Source organism: Xiphias gladius, chromosome 19 (genome assembly GCF_016859285.1).
Source record: "Xiphias gladius isolate SHS-SW01 ecotype Sanya breed wild chromosome 19, ASM1685928v1, whole genome shotgun sequence".
Lineage (NCBI taxonomy): Eukaryota > Metazoa > Chordata > Actinopteri > Istiophoriformes > Xiphiidae > Xiphias > Xiphias gladius.
In genome coordinates, this window is record NC_053418.1 from 25,276,880 (window position 1) to 25,294,514 (window position 17,635).

The following is a 17,635-nucleotide window of genomic DNA, read 5'->3' on the forward strand; positions in this document are numbered from 1 at the left end:
GTTTCTAATCCAAAACCGAGCCTCCAGGTAGAGGTGACTACGAAGGGAGGAAACTCACCACAAGATATGTTCCCGAGGGAATGTTTAAAAAAACAAAACAAAAAAAACGCCGTGAGAGCTATGAAACATACGGTCCAATATGGGAGACAAATTGACACGTTCAAAGCAGAAAAGGTCCCACGACGCGGTGGCCGCGAGGGTTTTGTGCAGGAAGGTGATGTCTGGAGGCTGTTACAGTTTCAGGTGAATGAAGAAAAACGAGGTCCCGACTTTCAAAACACCTATTCTTCGTTGGTTTCTCAAACTAAGCTCTGAGTTTTTACGTCCTATGCGGAACTATCACTAATCTTTCCTTCTTCCCTACCTTGCCCTAAACACGTCTCCTTCTGACACAGCACACTCGTCCTGTCAGGTGTGCTCTGAAAACTCCGGTTAATGACACCAAAGTTCATTGTGGCTTGTGAAAATGTCGCCATCTGACGGCTCAAACGTTGAGACCATGACAGCGTGGTGCGTTCAAGTACAGACTGATACGTCACACTGTTTGTGCGCTGTTAAATGCAGCATTTCGAGATTTAGGCACTATCTACACGCATCAGTGTTGCAGTTTATAGTGTAGTATGCTTTTTGTGCAATATGTATTTTTACCTGGCATTAAAAGTGAGTAGAGGATCCATAAATGTCACCTGTAGGTGAAGACTATGAGCTGTTTTTTCGGCGTTTAGTCATATTCAGCCAAGCAGTTAATCATTTTATTTTATTTAAGCTGGTATTATTTAACTTGCTTTGATTCTCAAGATGTTCGGATTCAGGGAAAGTAACTGTAAGTGCTGAAAAATAATATAGGCTATATCAAATTAAGTTACTAGATGTTCGAATTGAATCTGGGGTAACAAAAACACAGTTCTAACCACACACAACCACAGCAAGTCAGGGGTATTTGTTTTAATCGGGGTTTTTTCCCAGGTTTTCTGACAAGAAAGCACGTGAAGCTACATTTTCAACGATTTTTTTTACTCATCTGCCTGTCAAGCTACCAGGAAATTTGCGCACATTGAGCGCAATAAAGCTTTCTTGAACGGACTAAGGTATTTCCTGTTAGCAACCAATCCGCGACGCCTTTATGGTTTCCATGGGGCTCTTGACAACAACTGCTGCATTCCTGTCTGCCAGCTAGCTAGCTAAAGATCGATAAGGCGGCGTAACAGATATTTTGGAAATGTATCTTTATCATTTGTAAATGGTTGTTTGCCAACATCACCATCAAGTCAAGTGAACTGGTCTTTAAGGGATTCTATACGGGCTGGCAAGCTAAGTTAGTCGACGACAGAAAGCTAACTTGCTGTTAGCTGCTTAATCCAGGAAGGTAGAGGACGAAAAGCTATTACAGCAAGCGAGTTTTCAAAATTTCCAAGATGAGTGAACAGTTGAAATTCATCGTTGAACAACTCAACAAAGACCCATTCAAGAAAAACTTTAACCTCATCACGTTTGACTCTCTCGAACCGATGCAGCTGCTGCAGATTTTAAATGATGTTCTGGCTGAAATAGACCCAAAGGTGAACAACCAACGTTAGCTTCAGCAACTGAAACTACAGACTTCAGCTACCGCAGTTGTTTCAGTGCTGTTGTGGGATGTCTGTTAATATGGGGTATTCAATAATTAATTGGTGATAGTTAACGCCACTTTCTGCTATTCTTGTTTTTAGCAAGCTATAGATATACGTGAAGAAATGCCTGAACAAACTGTAAAGAGAATTTGTTCTCTCCTGGGGATGTTGAAATACCGGCCTCCTGGCAACCTCTCTGATGTGTAAGTAACTGCAGCCAGATTCACTTAAAATGCCCCCATCTCATTTAGTACAAGCACTTGTTAGTTGCAGTCTTCCAATATATTTTCATTGCATGCTCTGCCACTTCCCGCCTCTCACAGGAGCACCTTCAGACAGGGTCTGGTGACTGGCAGCAAACCTGTGGTCCACCCAATCCTCCACTGGCTGCTACAGAGGGTCCCTGAACTGAAGAAGAGGGCTTACCTGGCTCGCTTTCTGTTCAAACTGGAGGTGCCTGCGGAGTTTCTCCAGGATGATGTCATCAATGACACCTACCACCAGGTCTGTCAGTATGTATTACAGATACAGTCACCATGTAATTTCCTACTGTTTTTTTTTTTTTTGGAATAGCTAAGAACCTAAAAGGCAAATGATGCTATTCCGTACTATATGTGTTCACAGTATGAGGAGCTGGTGGAAGGGTTTAAGACATATCACAAGGAGTGTGAACAGCTGAGGTCCTCAGGCTTCTCCACAGCAGAAATCCGAAGGGTAAACAAAACAATCACTAACCTTTTACAGTCTCTGTTTGTTTGAAGTTTTTGATGCTAAGCTTTCTCAGTATAAAACTGGCATACACAGTAACTGGATGTGAAACAATTAGTAAGTTGTCACAAAATTAATTGCAAATATCTAGATAATTAGTTAAACAACTATTTAAGTCTGTTTTTAAGCAAAGATACCAAAAATGAAAATAATTGGTATTTGCAACCCTGATTGACATGATTTTGTTCATCAGTCATAACTAATGTTTCTATGATATTCAATAATTCACCTTCGTTATCTTAGCTGATACAGTGCTCTGAAATGATCCATCTTATCTTTGATAACAGGACATTAGTGCAATGGAGGAAGAGAAAGACCAACTAATCAAACGTGTCGAGAGGCTGAAGAAGAGGGTAAGGCAGATTGTTCTGGGAGGCCCCTTCGCTTTTGCAATGCCTGGAAGGCTTTAGGATTCACAGAGGAATGAAAGCATGACCTCAGACATATATGATCAGCCCTTGTAATAGACGTGACAAGTTGCAAGGCTGTCCTAACAAGTCTGTGAAGTAATGAGGTGTCGATTTAATGGGTCTTACTTAAAAGCCCTGTCAAAAGGTGAAACCTGACCCTTTTAGAGGTGCTTGGTTATTTCTGCTGACCATGTGATAAGCTGCAATTGGACATCGTCACATTAACTTGTCAATCCACTAGGTGGAGTCAGTGTCCAACCATCAACGGATGCTGGAACAGGCCAGACAGCTGCGGGTGGAGAAGGAGAGAGAGGAGTCACTGACTCACCAGAAGCAAGAACAGAAGAACCAAGTAAATGCTTGTGATTAATTCTGGTTTATCGTCACATTTGCAAGAAAAGAAAAATTCACTTTTTATCTCAGGTGTTGTAGCTGATTTTTTTTTTCTCAGTTTATAACCTTGCCCTGATGCCCAAAGCCTTTTAAACACCTCACACTATAAGATCACAGGAGATCCTTGGTCCCTGTTTTGTGTTTGATATTGGGGCCGAACAATTTGTCAATAAATCAATTGGTCGATCGTCAGAAAATTAATCGGTAATTGTTTTGATAATCGATTTGTCATTTCAAAAATTTTACATGCACAAAGATTTAAAAAATGTAAAATATTCTCTAGTTTCATCCTCTCAAATGGGAGGATTTTTTGCTCTTCTCTGTTTTATATTATTTTAAACTGAATGTCTGCGGGTTTTGGACTGTTGTTCAGACAAAACAAGACATTTGAAGATGTCACTTTGGTCTGAAAAGTTGTGATGGGCATTTTTTCACAATTTTATGACAGATAATAGATTAATGCTTAATAAATTAATTTATTAAATAATCTGCCTATTAAACTGATAATGAGCCTTATTTGAAGGCAATAGAGAAGTTTGAAATATTTACAGAATTAATTTGTGGCCTCTTGCAAATTATAGCTTTTGTTGATTAACATTTTTAAAAAAAAAAATTTCAAAGACAAATTTTCATGAAATTATAAAGTTGATTGAGAAACCAGCTTGTGAAAATGGACAGCTTTCAATTACAGCACTTTTTTTGAGACATGTTGAATGGCGTTAAAACAGTCGATTGGTCAGTTGTCAGAATATTAATTGGCAACAATTTTGATAACCACTTAAGCCAAAAGAGAGTTAAAAACGTGATAAGGATAAGTTTTTCTCTGGCTTTTAAGCCAAAATGCAAAAAAAAAAAATCACTGATAGAAAATTGAATACCTTTGAGACAAAACAGGCAACTTAAAGATGTCACATTGGATACTGGTTAAAAATGATTAGCACTGTTGGCTATTTTGTGACATTTTATAGGAGAAAAGATCAATCTATCAATCCAGAAAATGACCAATAACGAAAATAGTTGTTAGCTGCAGCCCTAGTATTTAATGTTGTTCATTTTCCCACATTACCTGTATTAGTAATCATTTCTGTCTGTGCAGCTGTTCCAAGCAGAGCAGAGACTGCAGAGATCACAGCAGCAGCTGAAGGATTTGCAACAGGCAGCAGCAGATGCCAATCCGGAGAGTGAGTACCCGTATCCTGCTGGACACAGCTGGATGAGAAGTTCAAGGACACAGCAGAGTGTTAGGGGGTCTCTCAGCTAATAGGCTTTCATCTTTTGAGACCCTCTAAATATACTGATCTTTGAAGTGCTATAATACAGCTTATGTTATGTTGAAATTGCCTCCTTTTGTTCTGATCTGGTATTGGGCTCCTCAGCCAGAGAGGAGATTTACACATTTGCAGTTTCTAAATTGACCTAAATTGACCCTGCAATGCAGACTGAGGTGGAGCTGCAAAATTAGTCACTTAACACTATTACTGTATGTGTGTGTCTAAATAAGTGCTTTGTATACAGCTGTCGTTCAGTATAAGTAATTGCTGTCCAACAATAAAATTAATAAAAGACTATTTCAACATCAGTACATTTTACATAAGATATTAGTGGTGTTTTTTTTCCATGTTTTCAGTAGCTATACATATATAAATGGTATTCATCTTGCGTCATGTAATCAGAGCCTCTGAAAAGCATTAAGCTCAAGATTCTTAATTAAAAGCTCAGTCTCTTTCAGGCTTAATGAAGAGGCTTGAGGAGGAGATCAAGATTAACTCCTACATGGTCACTGAGAAACTCCCCAAAGAGCTGGAGAGTATGAGTCGCACAGTGCAGTATCTTCAGAAGGTGGCATCAGAACCTGCCATGGGCCAGGCTAATCTCCAGGAACTGGAGGAAAAGGTCAGGTACAGAATGTGGTGTTTTGTCTGTAAACTTTCATACGTTGCAAAATTCTGATGCACTCGTCTCTGAGTGATCTTTAATTTACACTTTAACAGATTAAAGAAGTGGATTCTCAGATAAACCAGCTGATTGAGAAGAGGATGATGAGAAATGACCCCATGGATGACAAACTGACCCTTTACAGGCAACAGGTGCTGACTTTATTGAATTTCTTTGATGTCTCTCATCTTTTGGTCAAACTTTGTCTTGTGTGAAGTGGGCCCTGTGGGTGCTGACTGTGATTGTTGTGTGACTTTAAAGGTACCCTGAGGAGTTTTAAGAAACAAAAGTTGTTTGTTCAGCATCATTCAGTGTTATTCACCCAAAAACGCATTGTGTGTAAGCTTGAGTTCGAGGAATATTGAGATAAACAACACAAGGACCTACTCATACAAAGAGAGCCCCATAGCACTAGTAGAGGTCTAAAACTCCACAGGGAACCTTTAAGGAGGATGTGCCTTGCAAAGGTTCACCAGTAGGTTTATTTATTTTGGAGAAAATCAGTGCATTGATGTGCACTTGATTATTTAAATGTTTTCAAACGAGGGATAGCAGTGCATAGGTCATCTTTCTTTTCCATCTTCTCATGAAGGAAGGCTGCTCATCTGCTTTAGTGAAAAGCCTAAAGATATTATGAGGTTTTAAGTTCTAATTTGTTGGCACTATTCTGTAAATATAATGTGTGTAGTGTTTATTTCTGAGGAGGACCTTATGGTTCAAAGCAGCTGTCTGTTTTATTATCAAATTCTTAGACTAAAAGTTTTTCCACAAAAAATTCAATTGTCTAGTTAAATTTTAGAAAATCACATCTACTCCTTCTCCCTCATTGAAAAATACAGAATCTGCTGTATGAATATGCAAATGTTTTTTATTTCAAAAGTGTAACTGCAGGACACAAAAAATTTCCTACTTCAATGAAAAGTTTGTTCTCAGTGTGTGTGACCTGGAGGTTTCGAGTTGCCGCATCACTCTTCTATAAGTTACATATTGGACTCCGACTGGTTTCCAAAACGTGGAACACACAGAACATGCTCATGAATACAAGTGTTAATCTCAGATTTAATGTGAGAACAGAGAAACTTTCCCCCTTAAGCAGACTAAAGTGAAACCAGACTTCTAGTGTCAAACTATGTACTAAAAGGGCTATGTCTCAAACAGTTCTTTCTGTAATGAAATAAACATACTTAAATTAAAGTAAACTGAATGTACTGAAGCTTAGAGACTGAACAACAAAAAATGTGTAACTATCCAAATAGTTAGGCTCTGGACTGTACATTCTGCACTGTGAAGCTCAAACGACCAAGTGAAGTAACAATTAGCAAAACACATTTTTGAGTTTAGGGGCCTTTAAGATTTTGTGTAGACACATTCTTGTTAACACAATAATTCAGGAAGAATTTATGGTAAAAAAATAAACTTCATATTTAAACCACAGGCACCACAGTAGATGAGTAGATGATCTGATTCGATTATGGTCTGCCTTGCTGCATAAAGCTACATATTACTGAGGAAAAAGGGTTTTGGTTTTGTTTTGTATTTTTAACTCCTGCTAGCATTCTTGATGATGAACTACCAATGCTGTGAGGATGTGTTTTCTTGTGTCATGGAGATGATGGCTGGGACATAAGGCAATCCAAATGCCATTTCTTGCCCTAATAACATTCCCATTGCTCCATTACATTCAGTGTCCCATGGGCTAAGAATTCACTCAGCAGAAACTCTTTTGTCATGTTTGTATATCTAATGAAACATGACTCTTGCAGGCCTCCATCATCATTCGAAGGAAGGAGTCAAAGGCAGAGGAACTTCAGGAAGCAAGGGAGGGGCTGGCTGTGTCAGAGAGGGAGCTAAGACAGAGGATCAGCCAGGCACAAGCCTCAGATGGGGAAGAGGTCATCCGGGGTGATGAGGTACGCTGTTGGAAGTGCCTCTTACAGTCACAAAATAATACAGTCACTAAATATCAGCCAACTCTAAATTTCTTCAGAGCCATGTTGATTTTATTAGAATTGGTTATATACATGATGTCTAACTTTATTTCTGATAAATGTTTTACTGCCAGTAACCAAGAAAAGAAACATTTTCTGCATGATTATCTTGTGTGTGAGGTAACAGCTTACATCACCTACAGAAACTCCAGCTTTATCTAAGTGGACACAAGTAGATCTGCAAACCACAGAAAACACAAGAGGCTATTTCTGTTCTTATCCAAACACAGACGGGCTAACTGTCTAATGTTACTTATCCCTTTTCCCTACTCTCCCTCACATTCCCATGCAGAGGCATAAATAGAAAACAACAGAGAATATCCAGAAGCAGAAACTATACTAGACAATCTGCCTGAAAGTTGGCATTTTCCCTAATCTTTAGTGTATTCAGTCCCCAAATTCAAGTCAGCTGGACACATTAAACAGACTTGGCGCGTAAAACCTTTGTCTTTATTTATATCTCATGACGAGGATGTACTCCCCCTTTCAGACACATGGCATGGTCTACTCTGAGCTGTCACGTTGAAGAACCGGACTCAACTACTGAAAAGGAGAAACAAAAAATGCAATATTGTTGCACATAAGTCAGAAAACCCTTCGGCAATGACTTGTTCTTTTCTCTATGCATACATTAGGCTTACAGTTGAAGCGTTGACTACAAACAGTTCTGTATTAGCAGAGGGACGCTGGTAGATGGAGGTTGTGCTGTGACCGTATGCACTTTGTGGATGAGAATTTTTATAGCCTTGTGTTTGACGCACTTTAATATCTATGAGGTGAGAGCTGGAGTCAGAGCATGTGTGAAATTACAACAGCTTTCTCCCTCCTCTGCCCTGTGTTCTGTGCGGCTGCTGTCGATCCCTGTGGATGATGCACGTGTTTGTTGTTCCAGTAGTGTTGTCCCAATGCTGACCCTGACCTCTGACCTGCATATATGGGGTGAAAAGAAAAGATTGAATTGCCCACAGTGTTTTAGAAAAAAAAACACTCAATCACAAGCATTTCAGATACTAACATTATCATTTAAGCATGAGTAAACTGGTTCACCATTATTTTGAAACGATAGAATAATGACTTTAAAGGATTAGTTCAACATTTTGGGGAATATGCTCATTCACTTTCTTGCAGAGAGTCAGATACAGAGTCAGAAAAGATTGACACCAGGCTGGACAACCATAAGCCACAAAAGTCCCTGGCTGACTGTGTGTCAACCGATTTTGTTAATTCTATTAATTGCAAATTTATCCTAGATTTTGCACCACTCAAGAGGCCCTGTGTGAAAATGTAGTTTTCAGACATTCATTATTTTAGTTAATATTGTAGTCACATAGTGCATGAACTGTACTTATTGGGAACTTGGAGGATATGTACACAATGCACATTAGGGTTGTAGGTGGGGCGTGGGGAGGGTCAATATGGACCCAGAAGCATATTTTGGCAGAATTTGTTTAGCTTTGGACAGAGCCAAGCTAGACATTTCCCCCCGTTTTCAGTCTTTATGCTAAGCTAAGCTAACGGGCTGCTGGTTCTATTGTTATATTTAGACTTGCAAGTGATACTGATCTTCTTTCTGACTCTTGGCAATGAAGTAAATGGACTTTCCCAATGCCAAACTATTCCTTTAAACAAGCCTGACCAATGCACATAAGATGGAAAAGGTCTTCTGGCTTCTCTGCTGCATTTTATGTTTTTGTACCAACAAATTTTATTACAGATGTAATGGGACAGTTTTTAGCACAAAAATAAAAGAGGAGGGTGTTCTTGCAGCAAAACCAAAGTTTTCCCTTTTTCTGGCAAATGATAGAGGGAGTAAAATATCGGTGGAAAAGTTATTTCCAACATGTTTATTCTTTTCAGGGAGGGAAAAGAAAACAATCATCTGAGCAAGTAGGGAGATGTAGCAAAATCTTCTTTGCTACAGGAAGAAATATTATGAGGTGATGTGGAAAATGTGGTTTTAATTTGGAAAAAAATTGTGCTGGCAATACCACTGATATAAGACAGAAGCTCACGTATTTCAACCACTGTCTGTGTTCTACATGAATTATATTAGAGTATTACAATTAATTAGAGACTGGCGGACGTACCTTTAAGTCTGACTGAAATGATGAGAGGGAGCTGTTTGTAGAGACAAAGAGGGCCCTTGAGACTGTACATGAATGAAGTTAATGGAGAATGTTTGTCAAACACAGCTTATCAGACTCCTCCGTAGTTTTGGGCCATCAGCCATGGTGGAGATGATCACTTTATCAGAGGTATTTTCCATTCTGCTGGTTATGTGTCATCACATGCCACCTACCAACTGCAGGGTCTCTCTGAGAGGGATGACTACATCTGCTCGTCATTGGTTGGCCAGTACCATAAAACCACTTTGTCAACCAGCCTCATTGCACTGGTTAAATTTAGCCTTACTTCAGTCAAGACACCATCATGAATCTGAGTAACATATGGGTTTTTTCTTGAAAAAATATGGATATCTTTATTGAAACTGGCTAAATTTGATTTTTACGATTCATGTTTTTATTGACTTGTCTGTATCCAAGTGTGTGTCGGTGTCAGTTTACTGTATGTCTGAGAAAAGTGTGTTATGCCTGAGCTGCTGTCCAGTTTGACAGCAGTTGTTTTGGGGACACAGTGTTGGGAACACTATGCAGTATTATTCTGCTGTGCTAATTCCTCTCGTAGCCATGTCTGCCCTTGATGTCCCAAAATACACAAAGAATAAATGTACACACACACACTCACACACACCCACCCAACCACACTCACGCACACACACATCAAGTTTCATGGATTCCCAAAGGATGTGAAGCACATTCTGTGATTTCTGGGGCTGTTCTCCCGTGTCCATGTTCATTTATAGCTGCTCTTCATTGTGGAGGAGTTTCATTGTGTCCCAACCGACAGTCATGGCGGGGAGGGACTGAACATCCACTTAAAGCAGTTATTCTGCCAGATGAAGCTGTTTGCTGTACATAGCTGGCTGTGAACCTGAGAGGATCAAGTGACTGTTTCAGATCATGGCATGTCCCTCAGGCCCCTTTGCTGCAGTCACTGCTGTTTTCCAATCTCTTCCCTCCCCTGGCTCAACCCATTGTCTTCTCCTGTGGCCTTTCATAGTTTGTCAGCTGTGCTGGATGCCATGTCGTCAAATATAAACTGTATTTATGCCTCTGTCGTTGAATTTCCCATTGAAGCATTTACATTTTCTTGCTTGTAGCAGGCAAAAGAAGATTGGTTTAACTGAATCAGTTGTAATGTAAAAATATTCGCTAATTTTTGTTTTAAAGCTGCATTAATCTATATTTTTATATTAAAAATGTATCAAATTACTATGTGTATGTGAAAGATTTCGCTTGTAGTGACAAACCTACAGACAATTATCACTTAACTCTGCAGATCCCCTCAGCTACATGAAGAATTTTAGCATCTTTTAGCTTGTTGTTTTGGTTTTACACACTTTACTGTTTTTGGTTCAGTCTCACTGCTCTCTTTACCATCATTTCCAGGCATAGCAACCAGCCGTTTTTGGGGGAAAAAGTTTAAAAAACCCACTGTACCTACCTGTCCAGCATCAAATGTCAGATAGACAAAGTTAGCGACTAGTTGGTGAACATAGTGAAGCATTTAGCCGCTAAAGAGCCAGATATATGCACAGGTTTTGGTGGAGACTAAATCGGAACCAAAAAAATATTTGACTCACATTTGTCAGCTGGCCAGGAACACAACAAATGCTTATGTTGCTCCATATCTGCCGAATTTGTAAATAAGCAACTGTTTACTAGCCAGTTTGCCATATGAAGTGTAATGATGACATATGATTATATGTCAGTGTTGTGCATACAGCTTGTTTCTGCTGCAGTCAAAATCGGTTAATGCAGCTTTAAAGACCTTTGAGTGTCAGCATAGAAAAGGCACAAACCAATATCATTTAAAATGTTGTTAAGTATTCCCTTCTCTTAACACTAATATCAGTTGTTCGTTTAATTTGAAGGTAATGTTGAATTCTGTTTCTTTGTTCTTCAAAGTTGAAACGTTTAGTGGTGAAATTGCGGAGCAAGGGAACCGTGTACAAGAAGAAACGCCAGGACATTGCTGAGCTGAAAGCAGAATATGGAGTCCTGCAACGTACAGAAGAGATTCTCAAGCAGAGACATGAGACTGTTCAACAGAAATTGGTAACTCTTTGCCAGTTATTCAGCTCTCATGTAAGATAAGCAGACTAAACAAATGTGTTATTTACAGCAAAACAAAGGGAGGAATGGAATCAACTTGTTGCCTTTTGTATTAAGTCTTTTGAAATCCTTTAGGGTGTCACGAGCAAAAGTCCATTGAATTTACATATAACTATAGATAGAGCAGTCACAAGTTTTCCTCTTGCATTTTTTCTTTTATTATATCACCGGCAATTGACATTTGAATGCTACTTTGCCCTGCCATCATTTGTTGGCCAGTGAGCAGCTCCATTTGATTAGTTGAATTCAATAAGTTGCATAAGAACATTTGAGTGGTCTTGTTAAAGGAGGCTTCATTAACCATCATTTTCAGTGTTCTGTATTGTAGCTGGACCACAGAAATCCCCCTGACTGCTTTCAAAGCCCTCTCTGGCCTGTAGCATTCATAGTGTATCCCCTCCACCCCTTTCCCTGCCCTCAGATTGCCATTCCAAATGTGCTGTTTTCACTTGATCTCCCCATTCACGCAGTTTGTGTTAACAGTGAAGTGGTAGACGCTTCCTGGAAATGGCTTCACACCTCTTTGGGGTCCCAGCACCTGACTTGCGGATAGGCTGTCTGACGCAGGCAGAGCTGCTATTTCTGATGCCTGCATCTGCTGCTCCTCTTCTGTCTGCATCCCACACTATGATTTGTTAAAGCAATGAAAGTTTTCCGGGGGGGTCACATGTCTAGCTGGCGATGTGTCAACCCCTTTCTTTGTGAGGTTAGCTCTGTGACTGCAACTGAGATGTGCTGTTGTAGTGTTGCCTGTATTGCAAAACAAAGAGTTCAAAGAGTTTTCATGTCATAGTTTCATGAGCAAACCTTAGCTTAAAATAAATTTCAAAAGAGATAGCACGCTGATATATTGATGTAGACTTTTGGAATGACTCCTCCCATAAACTATTTTTATTTTTTTTTTAATTGTATGTAATTTGATTTAATTGCCGAATTTGTTCATGTACAGATGAGTGACCATGTGTCGCTGTTTTTTTTTATTTTTTTTTTTAAGCAAACTGTGGAAGCTGAGAAGGGAATCTCTGGCTACAGTGACACTCAGGAGGAACTGGAGCGAGTGTCTGCCATCAAGAGCGAGCTAGACGAAAAGAAGGGCCGCAAACTGGATGACATGTCTGAAATGGTAAGTATACCATAGGGGCCTTGGGTAAAATCCCCACAAATCCACCTTTGTGGTTAATGTAAAAAACATTTTTAGAAAAATGTATGAAACAGATTTGGCAATTGTGATTTTTTTTTTTTTTTTTTTTTAATACTACTATATATTTTATATATTCTGGACCAGTATTCCTGTCTAACCTAGAATTTCTTAAAGCCCCTACACAGTAGCGGCCCACCCACACAACACAGGTGCTTTCACTTGGTTTTTCTAATTAGAGCACCCTAAATAACTGTATGAGCCTGTACAGACAGTGTTTGAGTGGCATCTCCTTCACTGTGTAAGGGCAGAATGTCTTACACTGTTTCTGTTTTTATAGGCTTTTTTCACAGAGGACATTTTGACATGTCACAGTAGGAAAAGGACAGTTGTAAATAATAAAATCAATTGGTTTATTCTGGTCTATGCTGGCTCACTGTCATGACTTAATGGGGCACTTAAATGGAACACAGCCATCGTTAATGTTATTAATAAGACCTGTGCTTTTCCTACTATGACAATGTCTGTTCAGAAATAGGCCTATTGGTAACTATTGGCGACCTCATGTAATTCCCGACATAACTCCACCCGATTTAACATTTAGCAGAGGTCTAATTAGCTGTAGTGAAAACACCTGTGTTGGTGTGTAGCGCATTTAACTAGACTTAAAAGTTCAATTTTTCGTTTTTGGATATCTCCTATACCTGTACATTGACAAGGTAAATGCTTAGCATTATCCCAACATAGCCCATAGTTTCAATTTTATTTAGCACGCTGTCATCCTTTTGTGGCAAGACCCAGATGGAAGCAGTTACAACTGATTAGGCTATGCTCCATGCCATAGTGAGTTGCTTGATAAGTTTGGCAGCGAGTACACTTGGCAAACTGCAGAGTACTCCTAATGATGGAGTCAAATATCTCTGGCTCCAACCTGAAAGTAAACCTTTACACTGGAGCTTTGAATTGCACAGCAAAGCCATAAAGCTCAAATCTGTAATGTTTTGATGAATACTTAATCTGTTACTGAATACTGTCATACAACCTTTGTTGTGGCTTATGGTGAAGCATTAAAAAAGGCATATTTACCCTGGTTATAGACACTTTAGTCCTTTTACTGAGAAATGTTTGTCAGAGAGTTGTCAGGTTGCACCTGTCTGGATGATAGCGCTGCCTAACTTCATCATCTCAGTAAATCATTAATCACAGTCGCATTACCTGCTTTTTTTTTTCTCGTCAGTGTTTAAATGTATACAAAGTTACAAATTTCAGCATAGAATACTATTTCCTCTCAACATATATTATGATTGTTGTAAGATGTATGTTGATTTTTACAGGTGAAGAAATTAAACTCTATGATAGTGGAGAAGAAGTCTGCTCTAGCTCCAATTATAAAAGAACTGAGGTCACTGAGACAGCACTGTCAGGTGAGAATTGCCCGCATTGTAACACCTCTACGTCAGTGAATCCTCACACCATATCAATTACTGTTTGTAAAGAAAATTGGCCACCTATGTAAATGACCACATTTATATAAGGACCTTCAAATGTCCTGACAAAACATTATTGTCCCCCCTTCACTCCAGGAATAAAAAAAAAATCCCATCAAGGAGTCGATGATAATTTTCCACTCCAGAGTCATTCTTATGGGGTTAACAGTCTATGGATCACTAATCTGTTTTGAATTGGATATAATTAATTCATACTCCAAAATGCCATTTTTGTCTACAGTGTATAGTAGGCAAGCCAGTGCAAAATACAGCTCTCACAAACAACTCACACGTTCTCCCTGCAAAATCGGGAAAAGCATTTGAATTTTCATATGAGAAAAACATGAAGCTATAAATCTAAATTTTAAAACAAATGATGGGATCTTTACTGTGTGCCTGCAAGCCAATAAGATTGAACTTGTGTTGTGTTTGTTAGTTATGTTGGACTGGGTCCATTAAGAATAATTTACATTGTCCATAAATAAAATGCACAAGGGGAAAGCCCCCCACATCGCTGAGCTAAAGCAGAGGATTAAACTTTCCTAAACGTGTTCCCAGAATCACTCTTCCATCTTACTGGGTAATGTCTGCTAATGAAGAGCTGCAACAGGAAGACATAAATAGACTTTGTGAGAGCCTGTTGCAAGTTAAACTTCTTAAATGCCAGCTGTGATCTTAAGTTGATATGAAACAGTGTTGTATGATGAGTGTTTAAAATGTGTATTCTATATATTTGTCTTAATTCTCATTCAACATATAGTACGTGAAATCATTTTGTCTCTCAGTTCCTGTGTACGACTGTTTGGATTCTGATTTTAACAGGAGCTAAGCCAGGAATATGAGGAAAAGAAGGTCCAATATGAAAGTTGTGCTGCTGGTCTGGAGAGCAACAGATCTAAATTGGAGCAGGTAAAATTATTATCATGCATTAGATTGAATGTAGTCAACAATTGAAATATATTTATACATTTTTATCCAGTTTATTTGTGTATAATATGTCTTCAGCATAAGAGCAAATTTTTTCTCTATTCTCGTGTTTTTTTCAGGAGGTGAAAGCATTGAGGGAGGAGACTGCACAGGAGGAAAACCAATATCATTATTTTAACTCCATGTCAGAGGCATGTATTTTAAAAACATAGTTCCTTTAGAGCAGGAAAAAAAAAACATTTGAGCTTTTAGCCACAGAGGTTGTATAACCAATCATTATCACTGTTTTACAAACCAAATATGGTAAAATTAGAATTGATATTGTGAAGTACAAATAGTAACTTGCTACCCATAGGGGTGGTGCAGGAGTGAATAATATGTCGCCAAATTTTGCAAGTGACCTGCCTCCAAAACGCTCACTGTGACAATAACCCCAATCTCTCCATCTCTGTCCTCCACAGATCACTGAGATGCAAATACAGCGGGCGAGTGAAGAGATGAAGGCCTATGTGTCCTCTGATCCGCAAGAGAGGAAGAAGGCCATCAGGTGAGCATGTACAGCCAGGTCAGCCAGCTGCTCGCAAGATGAGCAGCCCTTTGTTCCTTAGGAAGCTCCTATTACAACACATTCAGTTAAGCTACTTCCTCTCTATTCTTGCGTACAGCAGAGAGAGTTGTCAGAATCTCAAAACCATAACTTGTGATATCAAGATATGTTGATACAGACTTTGTATTTAAAAACACTGGGTGAGATCAACATGTGAGACTGTGATGGCTTGCATTTGAATTATATTCTTCTGCTTGTTTTGTAGGGAGGTGTACATGAAGAACATTTCAGAACAGGAGTTACTTGGCAAGGTGAGAAAAATGTGTCCAAGAACTGACCCAGCAGATGTTATTGGTCAAAACTTGGAAATATCCCTTTTATTGTTTTTCAATTATTTTATTCAAGTACATGGTCTGAGGATAGATAGGGGAAACAAGGAAACCTGTGTGTATACTTTAACATGTTTGCAGTTTGGCCTTTTTAATACCATCAGTCAGGCTCTAAACAGTGATCGGACTCATATGGTACAGACAAATGCCTTTTTAATTTTCTTTGGATTTACTAATCACTCTTCTTTGTGGGGTCCAGAAGTTACGTGAGAAACAGAAGATGGTGAGGGAGAGCCACAGTGCCAACATGGAGCAGATGAAGATGTGGCGTGACCTGGAGACTCTGATGGAGTGCAAGAGGCAGTGCTTCATACGAGCTCAGAGCCAGGCATCTATTGGTCAAGTCATCCAGGAGGGAGGAGAGGATAGGCTGGTGTTGTGAGGACATGTGTAGGCAGAGTTCAGCTTAATGTTCTATACCCTTTTGTAACATGTCTAAAACTTTCTACAATATGGAGTTGTTAAATGTAAACTGTTTCTGGTCACTATAGTAGATTCAGATAACAGGTAAAGGTTTGTTTCATTGTGTTCATGGGGTTCATTTTTCCCTCCATCTTGTCTGTTACACACTGCCATCAAGTTTTGGTTGATAGTTTATCTTGTGTAACCAGTCCTTTCTGGTAAAGACATGGTTTAAGATGCTTTATGAATCCACAACTTAAAAAACACATGTATCAGGAGGTGATGCAGGACAAGGGTTTTCACTTTCTCTGGCCAACTGGAGACTCCCATTTAACACATCTTTAAGAATACACTTTGAATCAAAGTGTCCAAAGATAACGGCATACAAAGTGGTGCACTTGGGATGTGGCCGTGGTCCACTATTTTCGGCAACGACAACCATGACCTTGGATGGAGTGTCTTGCCAATTTTGGGATTCACTGGGACCACCGTTTCTTTGGCTAGTGCAGATGAAATAGTCATAATATTTTGCTTAATTCCACTATACAGTAGATCAGAACAGACATTATTTTTCTGTAATAGATCCTTATTTCAAGATAACCTTTGACATTTAAGACATGGTTAGATATTTTGCTTGTCTGTGTATATCTATTAAATGTATTTTCTACTGTATTTTCTACTCATTTTGACTCATTTGTGTTTCATTATAATCATCTAAAATGCAACTCTTTTAAATAACAGCTGTCCATCCATAAATTCCCTTGCATAATAAAGATGTATTCACCTATTTAATTTTGAAAAGAATAAGGCATACAGTGAATACCTTTTGTAAGACTTATGCTAGAATACAGAAAGCGGACTTTAAGTGACAGATTTGACATTAAGAGTATTATTCTTGCTTTCTTTAACTGGATTAGTATGAAAGTAGATATTTATGTGTAAATTAATTTTAATTTAATTTTAAACTACATGTGGGACAATACATTTTAGTTGCCATACTGAGATATGATTTCTTTTTTTTTTTAAAGCAAATAATGTGCCATACACCTCTGTGCACATAGACCATGGTTTGAGTTCCCCATGTTGTCTCCAACAAATGTCTTCTTGGATGTTTCAGGATCCTACCATCACTCTCACAGAAACTTAATCTGCTGTTGACAGCCAGTGTTAATGACTCTTGTGCCAAACAGATCATGTGTGCATTGTAAAAGGCAGATTGGTGTCCAACTGGGCACTCCTATGTTATTATTGTTACAGCACTTTGAGCTTCTTGGGGCCTTATTAAGACGTGTTAACAGATGATGCATGCCAGTCCTGTAAAACAGCTGACAATGATACCCCCTAAAGAACACAATGTGGGATGGGGAGTTGACCTAGTGCCCTCAAATCTATAGCAAATTGACTGT

At 38.9% G+C, this 17,635-nt stretch overlaps 2 protein-coding genes across 6 annotated transcripts in view; one reads left to right on the forward strand and one right to left on the reverse strand.

Annotated features, from left to right (window-relative positions):
- Positions 1 to 111, reverse strand: part of si:dkey-91m11.5 (PH_BCR_vertebrate and RhoGAP_Bcr domain-containing protein) — a 32,007-nt gene extending 31,896 nt beyond the window's left edge. Inside the window, exon 1 of the mRNA XM_040154574.1 lies at positions 59 to 111. The gene's annotated coding sequence lies outside the window, so the exon portion shown is untranslated. The remainder of the gene's footprint in view (positions 1 to 58) is intronic.
- Positions 89 to 16,992, forward strand: ift81 (intraflagellar transport 81 homolog). 5 transcript variants are annotated; one of them, XM_040154576.1, is made up of 18 exons: positions 93 to 243; positions 1,710 to 1,813; positions 1,934 to 2,114; positions 2,235 to 2,324; positions 2,666 to 2,731; positions 3,030 to 3,140; positions 4,278 to 4,362; positions 4,911 to 5,074; positions 5,173 to 5,268; positions 6,880 to 7,026; positions 11,133 to 11,282; positions 12,334 to 12,462; positions 13,812 to 13,901; positions 14,787 to 14,873; positions 15,011 to 15,082; positions 15,353 to 15,438; positions 15,704 to 15,749; positions 16,027 to 16,991. In XM_040154576.1, exons 1-18 carry the CDS (start codon positions 121 to 123, stop codon positions 16,207 to 16,209), a joined length of 2,010 nt encoding a protein of 669 aa, XP_040010510.1. In that variant the 5' UTR covers positions 93 to 120; the 3' UTR covers positions 16,210 to 16,991. The 5 variants fall into 5 exon arrangements, with proteins under 5 accessions (XP_040010512.1, XP_040010510.1, XP_040010513.1 ...); XM_040154579.1 differs by lacking the exon at positions 93 to 243 and adding an exon at positions 529 to 660 and having other exon boundaries at positions 16,027 to 16,990; XM_040154580.1 differs by lacking the exon at positions 93 to 243 and adding an exon at positions 1,016 to 1,088 and having other exon boundaries at positions 16,027 to 16,989.
- The last annotated feature ends 643 nt before the right edge of the window (positions 16,993 to 17,635 follow it).

Excerpts from the sequence above, each read along its gene's own strand:
- ift81 (XM_040154577.1), top strand. The coding sequence starts at position 1,416 with ATGAGTGAACAGTTGAAATTCATCGTTGAACAACTCAACAAAGACCCA. Across the intron at positions 15,083-15,352 it reads ATTTTAACTCCATGTCAGAG|ATCACTGAGATGCAAATACA; the intron begins GCATGTATTTTA and ends TGTCCTCCACAG. Across the intron at positions 15,750-16,026 it reads AACAGGAGTTACTTGGCAAG|AAGTTACGTGAGAAACAGAA; the intron begins GTGAGAAAAATG and ends TGTGGGGTCCAG.